The sequence below is a fragment of the Ranitomeya variabilis genome, chromosome 2 (assembly GCF_051348905.1).
Source record: "Ranitomeya variabilis isolate aRanVar5 chromosome 2, aRanVar5.hap1, whole genome shotgun sequence".
NCBI lineage: Eukaryota > Metazoa > Chordata > Amphibia > Anura > Dendrobatidae > Ranitomeya > Ranitomeya variabilis.
The window spans coordinates 344,451,444-344,470,844 of NC_135233.1; the positions used below are offsets into that span (position 1 = coordinate 344,451,444).

The 19,401-nt window shown below is 43.4% G+C and overlaps 1 protein-coding gene across 3 annotated transcripts in view; it reads left to right on the top strand.

Annotated features, from left to right (window-relative positions):
* TMLHE (trimethyllysine hydroxylase, epsilon) overlaps nt 1-4,208 on the top strand; it is a 37,048-nt gene extending 32,840 nt beyond the window's left edge. For all 3 annotated transcript variants that reach the window (XM_077285439.1, XM_077285440.1, XM_077285441.1), the window contains one exon: nt 1,306-4,208. In XM_077285439.1, coding sequence (XP_077141554.1) covers nt 1,306-1,437 — 132 coding nt within the window. In that variant the 3' untranslated portion in view covers nt 1,438-4,208. The remainder of the gene's footprint in view (nt 1-1,305) is intronic.
* Nucleotides 4,209-19,401: the final 15,193 nt, after the last annotated feature.

Sequence of the window (19,401 nt, forward strand, 5' to 3'; positions counted from 1 at the left end):
TTGAACAACACGGGCCAGGACAGAGCCTTGTGGTACCCCACTTGAAACACTCTTCTAATGGGATGTGCAAACATTTATCACCATGTTTTAAGTATGATCACTGAGCCAGTTATGAATCCACCTAATGGTAGCCCTGTCAATCCTATACTTGGTCATTTTTTCAATAAGGATAGTATGAGTTACCGTATTTTTCGAACTATAAGATGCACTTTTACCCTCCAAAAATGTGGAGGAAAATGGGGGTTGCGTCTTATAGTCCGGATGTGCCTGCTCTGGATGGGGAGGTGGGGGAGATGCAGCGGCAGAACAGCGGGTCACCGGAGGCAGGAGCCGGCGGCTGCAGCTAACTCCTGTGCCCGCTGCTAAAGAGAAATGAATATTCACTGCATTCCACACCCATGGGAGTGGAAAGCAGTGAATATTCATTTCTCTTGAATAGCAGACACGTTGTTAGCCTCAGCCGCCGGCTTCCTGCAGCCATGTGCCCACTACTTAAGGGAATGAATATTCACTCCTCTCCACTTCTATAGACATGGAATGCAGTGAATATTCATTCCCTTTAGTAACGGGCACAAGTGAACGCCTGGCAGCTGCAGGAAGCCGGCGGCCGCGGCAGGACGGAGATGGGGGCTCTGTATACCAGGATAGGGTTGAGGAGGCCTTGAATACCAGGATAGGGTTGAGGAGCCTTTGCATACCAGGATAGGGTTGAGGAGGCTTTGCATACCAGGATAGGGTTGAGGAGGCTTTGTATACCAGGATAGGGTTGAGGAGGCTTACCATACCAGGATAGGGTTGAGGAGGCCTTGCATACCAGGATAGGGTTGAGGAGGCCTTGCATACCAGGATAGGGTTGAGGAGGCTTTGCATACCAGGATAGGGTTGAGGAGGCCTTGCATACCACTCATACTATCACTTGTTATTGACCCTGGACTGTGACCTGACTTACGGCTTCGTCTTTTCCCTTGGTTATCTACGTACTCTCCTGGTATTGACCCCGGAACGTCTGACTCTTCTGCCTCTTCGTGAGTAGTGACTAGTATCATACTTTTCTTTTTTGAAGATGTCTTAGTAGTGGACAACCCCTATTAAGCTGTTTTTTCAGAGCGAATGAGGAGTTCAGGCTGCAGGGGATGAGAAGAAGTGGCTCATAAATTGTGAAAGCAGTTTTCTCTGATAAGATATATTACAAAGTTTCTTGTATCCAGTTAATTTATGCAAAGTGTTTAAACAACCCTGACTATCATAATAGACTCTGTAATTGTAGGTGTTACTCTAATCCTAAACGAATTCTTCTCATTTCAGGTACTGTTTGTGGATAACTGGAGGGTACTACATGGACGAGAGTCCTTCACCGGTTACCGACAACTCTGCGGTTGCTATCTCACCCGGGATGATGTCCTGAACACGGCACGATTACTGGGCCTTAAATCCTGATCATAAAATGATTAAAATATATTTTTTGTCAAATCATTTCAACCTAAGGGTTAACCCTACTGAACTGGCCCCATTACATTAGTTGGTCTTCCTTTCGAAGACTTTCAAAGTCATAAAGTATTTCTCATTTTCACTCCGCAGTTCACGTTCCTGTTGTCTAAACACAGGCTTTTCTATTATACAGTTTTTAATTACAGTCAGATAAATCAGTGAATTATTTACCGTCATTCGTCAGTTCCCTGTATAAATTCTGGTATGCCCGTGTTAATGTACCGTCATCCCGACAATGTGGTCGCACAAGCGGATGCAGCACTGAATCCGATCAGTGTTGAGTAATTATATGGAGACTCAAGGGTATGTGCACACAACGTTTTTTTCAGGCAGGTTTGGAGGGGGTCCGCTCCGAAACCCACCTAAAAACGGGGAAAAAAAGGCTCAAAAGAATGAACGTATCTATTTCTATATAAAAGTGACTTGCTGTATATATGTTTAGATTTTTGAACGTCTTTAAGCCACTTAAGGTTACTAAAGATGCCAAGGGTGAATTAAAAAAAAAAGTCCATAAAATGCCTATTTAAAAAAAAAAAAAAACGCCCCAAAACTGCTCAAAAAATGCTAAAAAAAGTTGAAAAATCATTCTGGAAATAACTAAAAAAAAATGCTGCTTAAAAAACGCTTTAGGGTTACAGATATCAAGGGGAAAAAAAGCAATTCCTGAAACTTCTGCTTGAAAACCAACATTTTTTGGCCACTTGAAAAAGACGCCATGTGCACATACCCCGAGCAGGCCAAATTCTTTTTACGAGCAAAATGATGGGTTTAGTTGGCTGCTAAGAGGAGCTGCATATGGTAATGCATGAAACGTATGACATTCCTAGGGTCAGGATGATCGGCTGTCTGGGACATTCTGCTCGTCAATAATCACTAGCCTACGTTAGATAATTAAGTGCCTTGTTCTATTGTATAGCCTTATATCTCACTGCCTACTGTCCTGTTATTAGATGGCAGATTACTAATGTGAAATAATGGTTTAAACATACCGTAATTGTTTTTCTGTTTTTTTTTGTTTTTTTTTCACATTCTCGTAATTTCAGCTTTGAAAGTTCTATGAAGTTTTTAGTAACTTTGGAAACCACTTGCACCACTTCTCAGTTACATCTTGTACTTTACTACCTTTATATAGTAGTAAAGAAAACCGGCAGCAGGATATCTTCACTTTGCTGTCAGACATATATAAGAACTTGGACCCCGATTAATCATGTCTGGCATTTTGCACACCAGTCTTGATGAAGTGTGTTAGTGTTAGATGCACCAAATTCATTAAGAGGCATACCTTCACAGATGGTAGTAAAGACAGACGGCGAACGGCTGGTTTTTATACACTGGGGGCAAGGGGCCAGATATTATACACAGAGGGGCGAGAGGCCGGTTGTTATAGACCAGGGGCTAAGGCCCAAATGTCATACCCCAAAGGCTGGATTATTGTACCCCGGGGTGAGAGACCGGTAGTTAAAAACCAGATGCTAAGGCATGGATGTCATACTCTGAGGGTGAGGGGCTGGATATTATACACCGGGGGTGAGAGGCTCGTTGTTATACTCCGAGGGCTAAGGCCCGGATGTCCTACTCAGGAGCGAGGAGCGGGGTATTGTACGGGGAGGGCAAGAGGCCGGATCTTATACACCAGGGGTGAGAGGCTGGTTGTTATACATGGGGTACTAAGGCTCAGATGTCATACTCCAGGGTGAAGGGCCTGATATTTTACATGTGGGGTCGAGAGGCTGGTTGTTATAAACCAGGGGCTAAGGCCTGGACGTCATACTCTGAGGTTGAGGGGCTGGATATTATTCACCAGGGGTGAGAGGCTGGTTGTTATACACGGGGTACTAAGGCTCGGATGTCATACTCCAGGGTGAGGGGCCTGATATTTTACATGTGGGGTCGAGAGGCTGGGTGTTATAAACCAGGGGCTAAGGCCTGGACGTCATACTCTGAGGTTGAGGGGCTGGATATTATTCACCAGGGGTGAGAGGCTGGTTGTTATACACGGGGTACTAAGGCTCGGATGTCATACTCCAGGGTGAGGGGCCTGATGTTTTACATGTGGGGTCGAGAGGCTGGGTGTTATAAACCAGGGGCTAAGGCCTGGACGTCATACTTTGAGGTTGAGGGGCTGGATATTATTCACCAGGGGTGATAGGCTGGTTGTTATACTCCGGGAGCTAAGGCGAGGACATAATACTCCAGGGAGAGGAGCAGGACATTATACAGGGAAGGCGAAAGGCCGTATCTTATACACCGATGGTGAGAGGCTGGTCGTTATATACTTGTGGGGGGGGGGGGGGGGCTAAGGCTCAGATGTCATACTCTGGGGCCAAGAGGCCATTATAAACCTGGCGTGAGGGCCCGGATGGTTATACACGGGGTTGGGTAGTGAAGGGCTAGTTGTTATACATAGGGGCTAGGGCATGGATGTTATAAATCAAGGGCGAGGAGGCGCTTGTTATACACAGGGGCAATGGTACTGAAACCTAAATTCAGTGATTAAGGTGTTAGATCCGGATTTTTGATCCATATTGTATGTTTCCAGCCTATTGTATACAAATAAGTTTAAACAAATAAATGTATGATAAAGTAGACATTCTCACACACAATCCATGTTCTTTTTTATTTTTTGGCCAAGTCACTATTTATTTTTAATTCTGTCATTCAGATACTGACATTACAATATCATTTTGCATGTTACCTACATCAATAAATGGTGAAAATTGTTGAGTGATGAAAGTTTTTTTGTGTATTTCCCAGGTGGTAGGAAAAATCCTTTTTATCTGGTGTGTGCAAATGCATGTTTACTGTGAAAAAAAGGAAACCATGAAGGAGCCGGTGCTGACATCAAGGAAACACTCAGCAGCTGTAAGGGGGGGAACTCCAGCATTCACATGTAAGAGACACTGGAGACCACAGACCACTGTGCGAGTCATATATAGTCATATATAACACTTCTGACCTCTAAGAATGGCTTTCTAATTTAAAAAAAAAGTCTGTATGTTTCCATCTGAAATTCTGTGTTTTTACAGCATTTATGCTGTTGTTGTTACCAGACAGATTGGCCAAAGTAGTTTGGGGTTACATGTCCATAGCGGTGCCACCATGGTGGTCCATGTTGGACAACATGTCATCACATTTCAATAGTCGGAGACACCATGGGTACAGTACGAATACTGAATTTTAAATTGATTTTCTGGGCTGGAAAATGCATGAGGGTAATGGGGCTAATTCAGAAATCTATAAGCTTCTGTTTCTCTCCAGCAGAGGGCTCTCTGTCTCCTTCACATCGGGTTCCTACGGTAACCCAGCGCACTCCCGCAAATGCATTCTCCCTCACCTTTTAGGCTAGCTCAGGTAGCTGCAAGCTGCCAGAATATTTAGGTTGTTGGCGTCCGTGGCACCATTCTGTTACATCACAAGAGTGAGTCTCCTGATCTATTCAATTCTGGCACAAAGGATCTCTTAACCTACTCAACACCTCTACATCACTGAGCTCTGCTACATCACCACAAAGAGTCTCTTAACCTATTCAACTCTACATCACTGATCTCTGCTTCATCCCCACAAAGTCTCTTAACCTACTCAACTTTACATCACTGATCTCTGCTACATCACTACAAAGAGTCTGTTACGCTACTTAACTCCCCTACATCACTGAGCTCTGCTACATCACTACAAAGAGCCTCTTAACCTACTCAACTCCCCTACATCACTTAGCTCTGCTACATCACCGCAAAGAGTCTGTTAACCTACTCAACTCCCCTACATCACTTAGCTCTGCTACATCACCGCAAAGAGTCTGTTAACCTACTCAACTCCCCTACATCACTTAGCTCTGCTACATCACCGCAAAGAGTCTGTTAACCTACTCAACTCCCCTACATCACTGAGCCCTGCTACATCACCACAAAGAGTGTTAACCTACTCAACTCCTCTACATCACTGAGCTCTGCTACCTTACCACAAAGAGTCTCTTAACCTACTCAACTCTACATCACTGAGCTCTGCTACATCCCCACAAAGAGTCTCTTAACCTACTCAGCTCTACATCACTGAGCTCTACTACATCACCACAAAGATTCTGTTAACCCACTGTACTTTACATCACTGAGCTCTGCTACATCACTGCAAACAAAAGGAAGAAAAAAACCTGCCTAGATAAATGGCAAAGCTTCAAATCAGCATAAACATCAAAAAGAGAATTTGGAAGCTATTTAGCCATAAAATCACAGAACTTTATTAAAGACATACATACAAAAAATGAATTAAAAAGGAGGCAGAGAATATGCAAATAGAGAACCACCAAGAGGTAAGATGATACAATGGTGTTTACATGAAATAACAAATTAATGAACTAGTGTTCTATACAAAAAATGCGCAGGATTCAGGTATAATTAAGTCCATAAAACGTGCTTCCCTTCATAAAAGTAGTTAGGGGTACTGTACGCATATGTATATATAAACACCCAAGCTTATTAATGATATTATGTCCTACCAACATAAAGTGGCTATGTGCTTTTATATTGAGACTATAATAAATCTTTCAAAAAGACGTTTGTCCAAAAAAAAAAGCCGGCTTGATATGTGTATAAAAATATAGTGGCCTAATGCTGTAACAGCTTGCTGCTAGTTGCAACAGTACATATAAATAAACCTAATCTTATATAATATAGTGTGATAGCCTTCATAAAGAGGATATAATCCTTCACATATCATAAGTTTATTTCATGACAACACATATCAGGCTTAAAGTGCAAGATAATGGCCCAAAAATAAAAAAAGGCTTAAGCACACGGCTAGTTCACATATAAAAGACTTTGCCAAGTGACATGTATTGCTTAGACGAAGCAATACGCGAAACGCGCGTCGGGCTGCTGCTACCATCATAGAGGTAATACCCCAAGCTATTATATTTTTTCCCCCTCATACATGTCACTTGGCAAAGTCTTTTATATGTGAACTAGCCGTGTGCTTAAGCCTTTTTTTTATTTTTGGGCCATTATCTTGCACTTTAAGCCTGATATGTGTTGTCATGAAATAAACTTATGATATGTGAAGGATTATATCCTCTTTATGAAGGCTATCACACTATATTATATAAGATTAGGTTTATTTATATGTACTGTTGCAACTAGCAGCAAGCTGTTACAGCATTGGGCCACTATATTTTTATACACATATCAAGCCGGCTTTTTTTTTTTTGGACAAACGTCTTTTTGAAAGATTTATTATAGTCTCAATATAAAAGCACATAGCCACTTTATGTTGGTAGGACATAATATCATTAATAAGCTTGGGTGTTTATATATACATATGCGTACAGTACCCCTAACTACTTTTATGAAGGGAAGCACGTTTTATGGACTTAATTATACCTGAATCCTGCGCATTTTTTGTATAGAACACTAGTTCATTAATTTGTTATTTCATGTAAACACCATTGTATCATCTTACCTCTTGGTGGTTCTCTATTTGCATATTCTCTGCCTCCTTTTTAATTCATTTTTTGTATGTATGTCTTTAATAAAGTTCTGTGATTTTATGGCTAAATAGCTTCCAGATTCTCTTTTTGATGTTTATACATCACTGCAAAGAGTCTCTTAACCTACTCAACTCCCCTACATCACTGAGCTCTGCTACATCACCGCAAAGAGTCTCTTAACCTACTCAACTCCCCTACATCACTTAGCTCTGCTACATCACCGCAAAGAGTCTCTTAACCTACTCAACTCCCCTACATCACTGAGCTCTGCTACATCACCGCAAAGAGTCTCTTAACCTACTCAACTCCCCTACATCACTGAGCTCTGCTACATCACCGCAAAGAGTCTCTTAACCTACTCAACTCCCCTACATCACTGAGCTCTGCTACATCACCGCAAAGAGTTTCTTAACCTACTCAACTCCCCTACATCACTTAGCTCTGCTACATCACCGCAAAGAGTCTCTTAACCTACTCAACTCCCCTACATCACTTAGCTCTACTACATCACCGCAAAGAGTCTCTTAACCTACTCGACTCCCCTACATCACTGAGCTCTGCTACATCACCACAAAGAGTCTCTTAACCTACTCGACTCCCCTACATCACTGAGCTCTGCTACATCACCACAAAGAGACTCCTGTCTTATTCAACTCTGCCACATTGCTGAGAATTGCTAAATTGCCACAGTGAGTTTCAGGACTTAATCAATTCTGCATAATTACTGGGCTTTCCTACTTCGTCACAAATGGTCTCCTGCCCTACTTGACTCTGCTACATTGCCACTGTGAGTCTCCTGATCCATTCAAATCTGCCACATCCCTGAGCTCTTCTACTTTGCTCAACTCTAATATATCTAAATTGAGCCATGTGACATACCCAGTGCTGCTACATCGTTGGGCTTTACTCTACCACTTATACATTCCATATAGGACTCTGTGATATACTCTGTTCTGCTTCGTTACTACACTGTGCCTCTATCACAACTCTGCCTCCTCAGCCTCCGGGCTTCCTACAGGAGTACTAGTCAATTCATCCAGCTGTCATCCAGTCTCTACAGCCTCTATTGTTCCGCTGGGACTGCTCTGCTGCACCAACACCATCAGTCCATGCTGCCTAACATCTGCTCAATCCGACCAAGGGCTTCAAGGATTCACTTTTTCAGGGGAAACATAGAAGCCTAATTCAGAAGGCTTGTCTGCAAATGCCATCCTGACCACAGATCTATTCACCGACCCATATGCATCATAGAGTCCATCAGAGCAAAAATATCTGCCAATCAAGATCCATGAAGAGATGGGATAATAACCCCTATGGGCACTGGCAGGATCGAAGATAATCTGATAACTTGTCTGACCAGTCACGTGAACAATAGCAAAGCAACTATTGGAGAAGGGGTTTAGGGCTAAAATGCAATTGCTTTACACCCTGACTTTCTTAGATTACGTACAGTTACCTTTTCCTATGTTGTACCTTTCTAACACCTTTCTAACATCTGTATGTAGCAGACCTAGGGGTCTTGCTTAATGTTGGCAGCCCTTAGACTAGAATATAAAACTTTCACACACGGTAGTAATACTATATACAGGTGCTTCTCGCAAAATTAGAATATTATCAAAAAGTTAATTTATTTCAGTTTTTCATTACAAAAAGTGAATCTCATATATAGAGTCATTACAGAGTAATCTATTTCAATTGTTTATTTATGTTAATGATTATGGCTTACAGCTAATGAAAACCTAAAAGGTTTTATCTCAGTAAATTAGAATACTTTATAACACCAGATTGGAAATTATTTTAAAATCTGAAATGTTGACCTCTTGAAATGTATGTTTAGTAAATGCACTCAATCCTTAGTCGGGGCTCCTTTGGCATCAATTACTACATCAATGCGACGTGGCATGTGCGCGCAATAGCGGAGTGTGAAATCGCGATTCACCCGCCGCTATTAACCTGTTAAATGCCGCTGACAGCGGCATTTAACTACCGCTTCCGGCCGCGCGGCCGGAAATGAGCGCATCGCCGTCCCCGTCACATGATCGGGGGGTCAGCGATGTGTCAGGACAGTAACCATAGAGTTCCTTGAGACCTCTATGGTTACTGATGCCGGCCTGCTGTGAGCGCCATCCTGTGGTCGGCGCTCATAGCAAGCCTGCAATTCAGCTACATAGAAGCAATCTGATGATCGCCTCTATGTAGCAGAGCCGATCCAGTGGTGCCAGCTTCTAGCCTCCCATGGAGGCTATTGAAGCATGGCACAAGTTAAAAAAAAAGTTTTTAAGAATATGAAAAAAATAAAAAAAAATGTAAAAGTTTAAATCACCCCCCTTTCGCCCCATCCTAAATAAAACAATAAAAAAAAATCAAATCTACACATATTTTGTATCGCCGCATTCAGAATCGCCCGATCTATAAAAAAAAAAAAAGCATTAACCTGATCGCTAAACAGCGTAGCGAGAAAAAAATTTGAAACGCCAGAATTACGTTTTTTTTTTGTTGCCGCAACATTGCATTAAAATGCAGTAACGGGCGATCAAAAGAACGTATCTACACCAAAATGGTATAATTAAAAAAGTCAGCTCGGCACACAAAAAATAAGCCTTCACCCGACCCCAGATCACGAAAAATGGAGACGCTACGGGTATTGGAAAATGGCGCTTTTTTTTTTTTTTTTTAGCAAAGTTTTACATTTTTTTTCACCACTTAGATAAAAAATAACCTAGACATGTTTGGTTTCCATGAACTTGTAATGACCTGGAGAAACATAATGGCAGGTCAGTTTTAGCATTTAGTGAACCTAGTAAAAAAGCCAAACCAAAAACAAGTGTGAGATTGCACTTTTTTTGCAATTTCACCACACTTGGAATTTTTTTCCCGTTTTCTAGTACAAGACATGGTAAAACCAATGGTGTCGTTCAAAAGTTCAACTCGCCCCGCAAAAAATAAGCCCTCAAATGACCATATTGACGGAAAAATAAAAAAATTATGACTCTGGGAAGGAGGGGAGCGAAAACGCAAAAACGAAAAAGGGCCGCGGCGGGAAGGGGTTAAAATCCGAAATGTTGACCTCCTGAAATGTTCAGTAAATGCAATCAATCCTCGGTCGGGGCTCCTTTGGCATCAATTACTGCATCAATGCGGCGTGACATGGAGGCGATCAGCCTGTGGCACTGCTGAGGGGTTATGGAAGCCCAGGTTGCTTTGATAGCAGCCTTCAGCTCCTCTGCATTGTTGGGTCTGGTGTCTCCTCTTCCTCTTGACAATACTCCATAGATTCTCTATGGGGTTAAGGTCAGGCGAGTTTGTTGGCCAATCAAGCACAGTTATACTGTTGTTTGTAAACCAGGTATTGGTACTTTTGTCAGTGTGGACAGGAGCCAAGTCCTGCTGGGGAATGAAATTTCAATCTCCAGAAAGCTTGTCGGCAGAGGGAAGCATGAAGTGCTCTAACATTTCCTGGTAGACGGCTGCGCTGTCTTTGGTCTTGATAAAACACAGTGGACTTACACCAGCAGATGACATGGCTCCCCGAACCATCACTGATTATGGAAACTTCACACTAGACCTCCAGCAGCTTGGATTGTGGCCTCTCCACTCTTCCTCTAGACTCTGGGACCTCGATTTCCAAATGAAAAGCAAAATTTACTTTCATCTGAAAACAACACCTTGGACCACTGACAACAGTCCAGTTCTTTTTCTCCTTGGCCCAGGTAAGACGCTTCTGGCGTTGTCTATTGGTCATGAGTGGCTTGACACAAGGAATGCGACACTTGTAGCCCATGTCCTAGATACATCTGTGTGTGGCGGCTCTTGAAGCAATGACTCCAGCAGCAGTCCACTCCTTGTGAATCTTCCCTTCATTTTTGAATGGCCTTTTCTTAACAATCCTTTCAAGGCTGCGGTTATCCCGGTTGCTTGTGCACCTTTTTCTACCACACTTTTTCCTTCCACTCAACTTTCCATTAATATGTTTGGATACAGCACTCTGTGGACAGCCAGCTTCTTTAGCAGTGACTTTTTGTGGCTTACCCTCCTTGTGGATTGTGTCAATGACTGCCTTCTGAACATCTGTCAAGTCAGCAGTCTTCCCCATGATTGTGGAGCTTCTGAAACAGACTAAGGGACCTTTTTAAACACGAAGCCTTTGCAGGTGTTTTTTGTTAATTATTCTAATTTACTGAGATAATGACTTTTGGGTTTGTATTGGCTGTAAGCCATAATCATCAACATTAACAGAAATAAACACTTGAAACTTTTTGTATTGAAGAACTGAAATAAATTAACTTTTTGATGATATTCTAATTTTGAGAGAAGCACCTGTATTTCTTTCCCTCCCAAATCTGGTAGAAAGTCTTCCCAGATGACTGGAGTGTGTCTGGGAATTTCTGCCCCTTCATCCAGAAGAGCATTTGTGAGGTCAGAGACTGATGTTGGACGACAGAACCAAAAAACTTGCCAGCATCTCCATATAGTGTGAACAGGTGCACGCGGCAATGACCGTATAACATGCAAAAAAAAAGGGAGGGGACACAGCAGCACTCTGTAGGGACCATTATATTTGCGAAAACGAGATCTAAACTATTTTGTTGGTGAATCAACTGTACTAAGAATATAAAACAAATAAGAAAAAGCTCTTACAAAAAAATGAATAAATTGGCCAATTCATGTGTGCCTGTCAACCACGGCAAGGTGGGACCTATCATCCTAAAACATGCCTCTCTTGGGCTATAAGCCTACAGTGTGAATGGGCAAACATGCCTCTTGGGTTTTAAACCTAGACATTTAAATGGGCTGCTAGGAACCGGAGCTAAACCAACCTCTTTATTCATCAGTACATCGTCTGTGACAGAAGGGGGCTGGCCACAACTCAAGTCATTGCTGACAGAGGAAACTTCTCTTCCAATCAGCCTAGTGCCAACAGTTATGATTCCACCACAACAAAAAATGTTCAGAACTCAAGTAGCTGTAAATCGCACCCACTATTAACCTTAAAGGGAATCTGTGAGCAGATTTTTGCTATGTAATCTGACAGCAGCATGATGTAGGGGCAGAGACCCTGATTCCAGTGATGTGTCACTTACTTGGCTGTATTTTGCTGTTACAATAAAATTAGTGCTTTATCAGCAGGACATTATCATTACAGGACTAGGTGTCTTGTGCCTCCTAGTCCAACCACTGCTCCACCACTGATTAGCAGCTTTCCGTCAATGTACAGTGTACACAAAAATCTGCCAATCAGTAGTGTGAGCGGGGTTTTCCACAGTTCAGCATTCTGAGCTCTGCTACATCTCCAGAAGAGAAAACTGTGATTCTGTCACACCTGCTGAACTTAGTAACGTAAGTGACATGGCGCTGGAGTCAGGGTCTCTGCCCCTACATCATGCTGCTGTCAGATTACATAGCAAAAACCTGCTGACATTCACTTTAACCCCTTCATGACCCAGCCTATTTTGGCCTTAATGACCTTGCCATTTTTTGCAATTCTGACCAGTGTCCCTTTATGAGGTAATAACTCAGGAACGCTTCAACGGATCCTTGCGGTTCTGAGATTGTTTTTTCGTGACATATTGGGCTTCATGTTAGTGGTAAATTTAGGTCGATAATTTCTGAGTTTATTTGTGAAAAAAACGGAAATTTGGCGAAAATTTTGAAAATTTCGCAATTTTCACATTTTGAATTTTTATTCTGTTAAACCAGAGAGTTATGTGACACAAAATAGTTAATAAATAACATTTCCCACATGTCTACTTTACATCAGCACAATTTTGGAAAGAAATTTTTTTTTTGCTAGGAAGTTATAAGGGTTAAAATTTGACCAGTGATTTCTCATTTTTACAACAAAATTTACAAAACCATTTTTTTTAGGGACCACCTCACATTTGAAGTCAGTTTGAGGGTTCTATATGGCTGAAAATACCCAAAAGTGACACCATTCTAAAAACTGCACCCCTCAAGGTGCTCAAAACCACATTCAAGAAGTTTATTAACCCTTCAGGTGTTTCACAACAGCAGAAGCAACATGGAAGGAAAAAGTGAACATTTAACTTTTTAGTCACAAAAATGATCTTTTAGCAACAATTTTTTTATTTTCCCAAGGGTAAAAGGAGAAACTGGACCACAAAAGTTGTTGTCCAATTTGTCCTGAGTACGTTGATACCTCATATGTGGGGGTAAACCACTGTTTGTGGGCACGGCAGGGCTCGGAAGCGAAGGAGCGCCATTTGACTTTTTCAATGAAAAATTGGCTCCAATCTTTAGCGGACACCATGTCGCGTTTGGAGAGCCCCCGTGTGCCTAAACATTGGAGCTCCCCCACAAGTGACCCCATTTTGGAAACTAGACGCCCCAAGGAACTTATCTAGATGCATAGTGAGCACTTTAATCCCCCAGGTGCTTCACAAATTGATCCGTAAAAATGAAAAAGTACTTTTTTTTCACAAAAAATTTTTTTAGCCTCAATTTTTTCATTTTCACATGGGCAACAGGATAAAATGGATCCTAAAATTTGTTGGGCAATTTCTCCTGAGTACGCCGATACCTCATATGTGGGGGTAAACCACTGTTTGGGTGCACGGCAAGGCTCGGAAGGGAAGGCGCGCCATTTGACTTTTTGAATGAAAAATTATCTCCATCGTTAGCGGACACCATGTCGCGTTTGGAGAGACCCTGTGTGCCTAAACATTGAAGCTCCCCCACATGTGACCCCATTTTGGAAACTAGACCCCCCAAGGAACTTATCTAGATGCATAGTGAGCACTTTAAACTCTCAGGTGCTTCACAAATTGATCCGTAAAAAATGAAAAAGTACTTTTTTTTCACAAAAAAATTTTTTTAGCCTCAATTTTTTCATTTTCACATGGGCAACAGGATAAAATGGATCCTAAAATTTGTTGGGCAATTTCTCTTGAGTACGCCGATACCTCATATGTGGGGGTAAACCACTGTTTGGGTGCACGGCAAGGCTTGGAAGGGAAGGCGCGCCATTTGACTTTTTCAATGGAAAATTAGCTCCAATCGTTAGTGGACACCATGTTGCGTTCGGAGAGCCCCTGTGTGCCTAAACATTAGAGCTCCCCTACAAGTGACCCCATTTTGGAAACTAGACCCCCCAAGGAACTAATCTAGATGTATAGTGAGCACTTAAAACCCCCAGGTGCTTCACAGAAGTTTATAACGCAGAGCCATGAAAATAAAAAAATATTTTTCTTTCCTCAAAAATGATTTTTAGCCCGGAGTTTTTTATTTTCCCAAGGATAATAGGAGAAATTGGACCCCAAATGTTGTTGTCCAGTTTGTCCTGAGTACGATGATACCCCATATGTGGGGGTAAACCACTGTTTGGGCGCACGGCAGGGCTCGGAAGGGAAGGCACGCCATTTGGCTTTTTGAATGGAAAATTAGCTCCAATCATTAGCGGACACCATGTCGCGTTTGGAGAGCCCCTGTGTGCCTAAACATTGGAGCTCCCACACAAGTGACCCCATTTTGGAAACTAGACCTCCCAAGGAACTAATCTAGATGTGTGGTGAGCACTTTGAACCCTCAAGTGCTTCACAGAAGTTTATAACGCAGAGCCATGAAAATATAAAATTATTTTTCTTTCCTCAAAAATGATTTTTTTAACCCACAATTTTTTATTTTCCCAAGGGTAACAGGAGAAATTGGACCCCAAAAGTTGTTGTGCAGTTTCTCCTGAGTACGCTGATACCCCATATGTGGGGGTAAACCACTGTTTTGGCACACGTCGGGGAGCGGAAGGGAAGTAGTGACGTTTTGAAATGCAGACTTTAATGGAATGCTCTGCGGGCGTCACGTTGCGTTTGCAGAGCCCCTGATGTGCCTAAACAGTAGGAACTCCCCACAATTGACCCCACTTTGGAAACTAGACCCCCAAGGGAACTTATCTAGATGTGTGGTGAGCACTTTGAACCCCCAAGTGCTTCACAGAAGTTTATAACGCAGAGACGTGAAAATAAAAAATGTGTTTTCTTTCCTCAAAAATATTTTTTTAGCCCAGAATTTTTTAATTTTCCCAAGGGTAACAGGAAAAATTTGACCCCAAAAGTTGTTGTCCAGTTTCTCCTGAGTACGCTGATACCCCATATGTGGGGGTAAACCACTGTTTGGGCACATGGCGGGGCTCGGAAGGGAAGTAGTGACGATTTGGAATGCAGACTTTGATGGAATGGTCTGCGGGAATCATGTTATGTTTGCAGAGCCCCTGATGTGCCTAAACAGTAGAAACCCCCCACAAGTGACCCCATTTTGGAAACTAGACCCCCCCAAGGAACTTATCTAGATGTGTGGTGAGCACGTTCAACCCCCAAGTGCTTCACAGAAGTTTACAACGCAGAGCCGTGAAAATAAAAAATCATTTTTCTTTCCTCAAAAAAGATGTTTTAGCAAGCAATTGTTTATTTTCACAAGGGTAACAGGAGAAATTGGACCCCAATATTTGTTGCCCAGTTTGTTGTGAGTACGCTGGTACCCCATATGTGGGGGTAAACCACTGTTTGGGCGCACGTCAGGGCTCGGAAGGGAAGTAGTGACATTTGAAATGCAGACTTTGATGGAATGGTCTGCGGGCGTCACGTTGCATTTGCAGAGCCCCTGATGTGCCTAAACAGTAGAAACACCCCACAAGTGACCCCATTTTGGAAACTAGACCCCAAAAGGATCTTATCTAGATGTGTGGTGAGCACTTTCAACCCCCAAGTGTTTCACATAAGTTTATAACGTAGAGCCGTGAAAATAAAAAATAATTGTTCTTTCCTCAAAATTATGTTTTAGCAAGTATTTTTTTATTTTTGCAAGGGTAACAGGAGAAATTGGACCCCAATAGTTGTTGCCCAGTTTGTCCTGAGTACGCTGGTATCCCATATGTGGGGGTAAACCACTGTTTGGGCGCACGTCGGGGCTTGGAAGGGAGGGCGCACCATTTGACTTTATGAACGCAAGATTGGCTGGAATCATTGGTGGCGCCATGTTGTGTTTGGAGACCCCTGATGTGCCTAAACAGTGGAAACCCCTCAATTCTAACTTCAACACTAACCCCAACACACCCCTAACCCTAATCACAACTGTAGCCATAACCCTAATCACAACCCTAACCCCAACACACCCCTAACCACAACCCTAACCCCAACACACCCGTAACCCTAAATCCAACCCTAATCCTAACCCTAATCCCAACCCTACCCACAACTGTAACCCCAACACAACCCTAACCCTATCCTTAACCCTAACCACAAGCCTAATCTTAACCCTATTTCCAACCCTAGCCCTAATTCCAACCCTAAGGGTACCGTCTCACATAACGATTTACCAACGATCACGACCAGCGATACGACCTGGCCGTGATCGTTGGAAAGTCATTGTGTGGTCGCTGGGGAGCTGTCACACAGACCGCTCTCCAGCGACCAACGATGCCAAGGTCCCGGGTAACCAGGGTAAACATCGGGTTACTAAGCGCAGGGCCGCGCTTAGTAACCCGATGTTTACCGTGGTTACCAGCGTAAAAGTAAAAAAAAAAAAACGTACATACTCACATTTTGGTGTCCTTCAGGTCCCTTGCCGTCTGCTTCCCGCTCTGACTGAGTGCCGCCGTACAGTGAGAGCAGAGCGCAGCGGTGACGTCACTGCTGTGCTGTGCTCTCACTTTCCGGCCGGCAGACAGTCAGAGCGGGAAGCAGACGGCAAGGGACCTGAAGGACACCGAAATGTGAGTATGTACGTTTTTTTTTTTTTTTTACTTTTACGCTGGTAACCACGGTAAACATCGAGTTACTAAGCGCGGCCCTGCGCTTAGTAACCCGATGTTTACCCTGGTTACAAGTGAACGCATCGCTGGATAGCTGTCACACACAACGATCCAGCGATGACAGCGGGAGATCCAGCGACGAAAGAAAGTTCCAAACGATCTGCTACGACGTACGATTCTCAGCAGGGTCCCTGATCGCTGCTGCGTGTCAGACACAGCGATATCGTATGGATATCCCTGGAACGTCACAGATCGTACCGTCGTAGCGATCAAAGTGCCACTGTGAGACGGTACCCTAACTCTAATTCCAACCCTAACCCTAAGGCTATGTGCCCACTTTGCGGATTCGTGTGAGATTTTTCCGCACCATTTTTGAAAAATCCGCAGGTAAAAGGCACTGCGTTTTACCTACGGATTTACAGCGGATTTCCAGTGTTTTTTTGTGCGGATTTCACCTGCGGATTCCTATTGAGGAACAGGTGTAAAACGCTGCGGAATCCGCACAAAATTGACATGCTGCGGAAAATACACAGCGTTTCCGCACGGTATTTTCCGCACCATGGGCACAGCAGATTTGGTTTTCCATAGGTGTACATGGTACTGTAAACCTGATGGAAAACTGCTACAAATTCGCAGCGGCCAATCCGCGGCCGATCCGCTGCGGATCCGCGGCCGATCCGCGGCAATCCGCTGCGGATTCGCAGCCAAATCCGCACTGTGTGCACATGCCCTAACCCTACCCCTAACCCTACCCCTAATTCTAACCCTAATTCTAACCCTAGTTCTAACCCTAACCCTAGCAGAAAAAAAAAAAAAATATTTTATTTATTTTTATTATTGTCCCTATGGGGGTGATAAAGGGGGGTCATTTACTTTTTTTTCATTTTGATCACTGCGATAGGCTATATCGCAGTGATCAAAATACTTCTGAAATGAATCTGCCAGCCGGCAGACTCTGCGGGCGCAGTGCGCATGCGCCCGCCATATTGGAAGATGGCGGCGCCCATGGAGAAGCCGGACGGACATCGGGAGGCCCGGTAAGTATGAAGGGGGGGGTGATCGGATCACGGGGGGGGGACCGGAGCACAGGGGGGGGGACCGGAGCACAGGGAGGGGGCACCGGAGCACGGGGTGTTGTGAATTTGCTTTTTGCTCCCTCTAGTGGTTACTAGTTTTTTGACTCTGGTTTTTCTGTCATTCCTTTTATCCGCACCTGGGTCGTTAGTTAGGGGTGTTGCTATATAAGCTCCCTGGACCTTCAGTTCAATGCCTGGCAACGTAGTTATCAGAGCTAGTCTGCTGTGCTCTTGTCTACTGATCCTGGTTCCAGTTATATCAGCTAAGTCTGCCTTTTGCTTTTTGCTATTTGTTTTGGTTTTGTATTTTTGTCCAGCTTGTTCCTAATCTATATCCTGACCTTTGCTGGAAGCTCTAGGGGGGCTGGTGTTCTCCCCCCGGACCGTTAGACGGTTCGGGGGTTCTTGAATTTCCAGTGTGGATTTTGATAGGGTTTTTGTTGACCATATAAGTTACCTTTCTTTATTCTGCTATCAGTAAGCGGGCCTCTCTGTGCTAAACCTGGTTCATTTCTGTGTTTGTCATTTCCTCTTACCTCACCGTCATTATTTGTGGGGGGCTTCTATCCAGCTTTGGGGTCCCCTTCTCTGGAGGCAAGAAAGGTCTTTGTTTTCCTCTACTAGGGGTAGCTAGATTCTCCGGCTGGCGCGTGTCATCTAGAATCAACGTAGGAATGATCCCCGGCTACTTCTAGTGTTGGCGTTAGGAGTAGATATATGGTCAACCCAGTTACCACTGCCCTATGAGCTGGATTTTTGTATTCTGCAGACTTCCACGTTCCTCTGAGACCCTCGCCATTGGGGTCATAACAGTTTGCCAGGCCAGTATTAAATGTTTAATGCATTGCAGAAGAGGGATTATAAGAAAGAAGATTCTGAGTTTTTTTTTTTTTTTTTTTTCTTCTTCCCCTTTACCTCAGAGTGGCTATGCTTGCTGCAGACATGAATGTCCAGACCTTGATTACAAGTGTGGACCAGCTGGCTACTCGTGTGCAGGGCATACAAGACTATGTTATCAGAAATCCTAGGTCAGAACCTAAAATACCGATTCCTGAACTGTTTTCCGGAGACAGGTTTAAGTTTAGGAATTTCGTGAATAATTGTAAATTGTTTTTGTCCCTGAGACCCTGTTCATCTGGAGATTCTGCTCAGCAAGTAAAAATTGTTATTTCATTCTTACGGGGCGACCCTCAGGATTGGGCTTTTTCGCTGGCGCCAGGAGATCCGGCATTGGCTGATCTTGATGCGTTTTTTCTGGCGCTCGGTTTACTTTATGAGGAACCCAATCTTGAGATTCAGGCAGAAAAGGCCTTGCTGGCTATGTCTCAGGGGCAGGACGAGGCTGAAGTGTATTGCCAAAAATTTCGGAAATGGTCCGTGCTGACACATTGGAACGAGTGTGCACTGGCCGCTAATTTTAGAAATGGCCTTTCTGAAGCCATTAAGAATGTTATGGTGGGTTTTCCCATTCCCACAGGTCTGAATGATACTATGGCACTGGCTATTCAAATTGACCGGCGGTTGCGGGAGCGCAAAACCGCAAATTCCCTCATGGTGTTGTCTGAACAGACACCTAATTCGGTGCAATGTGATAGAAA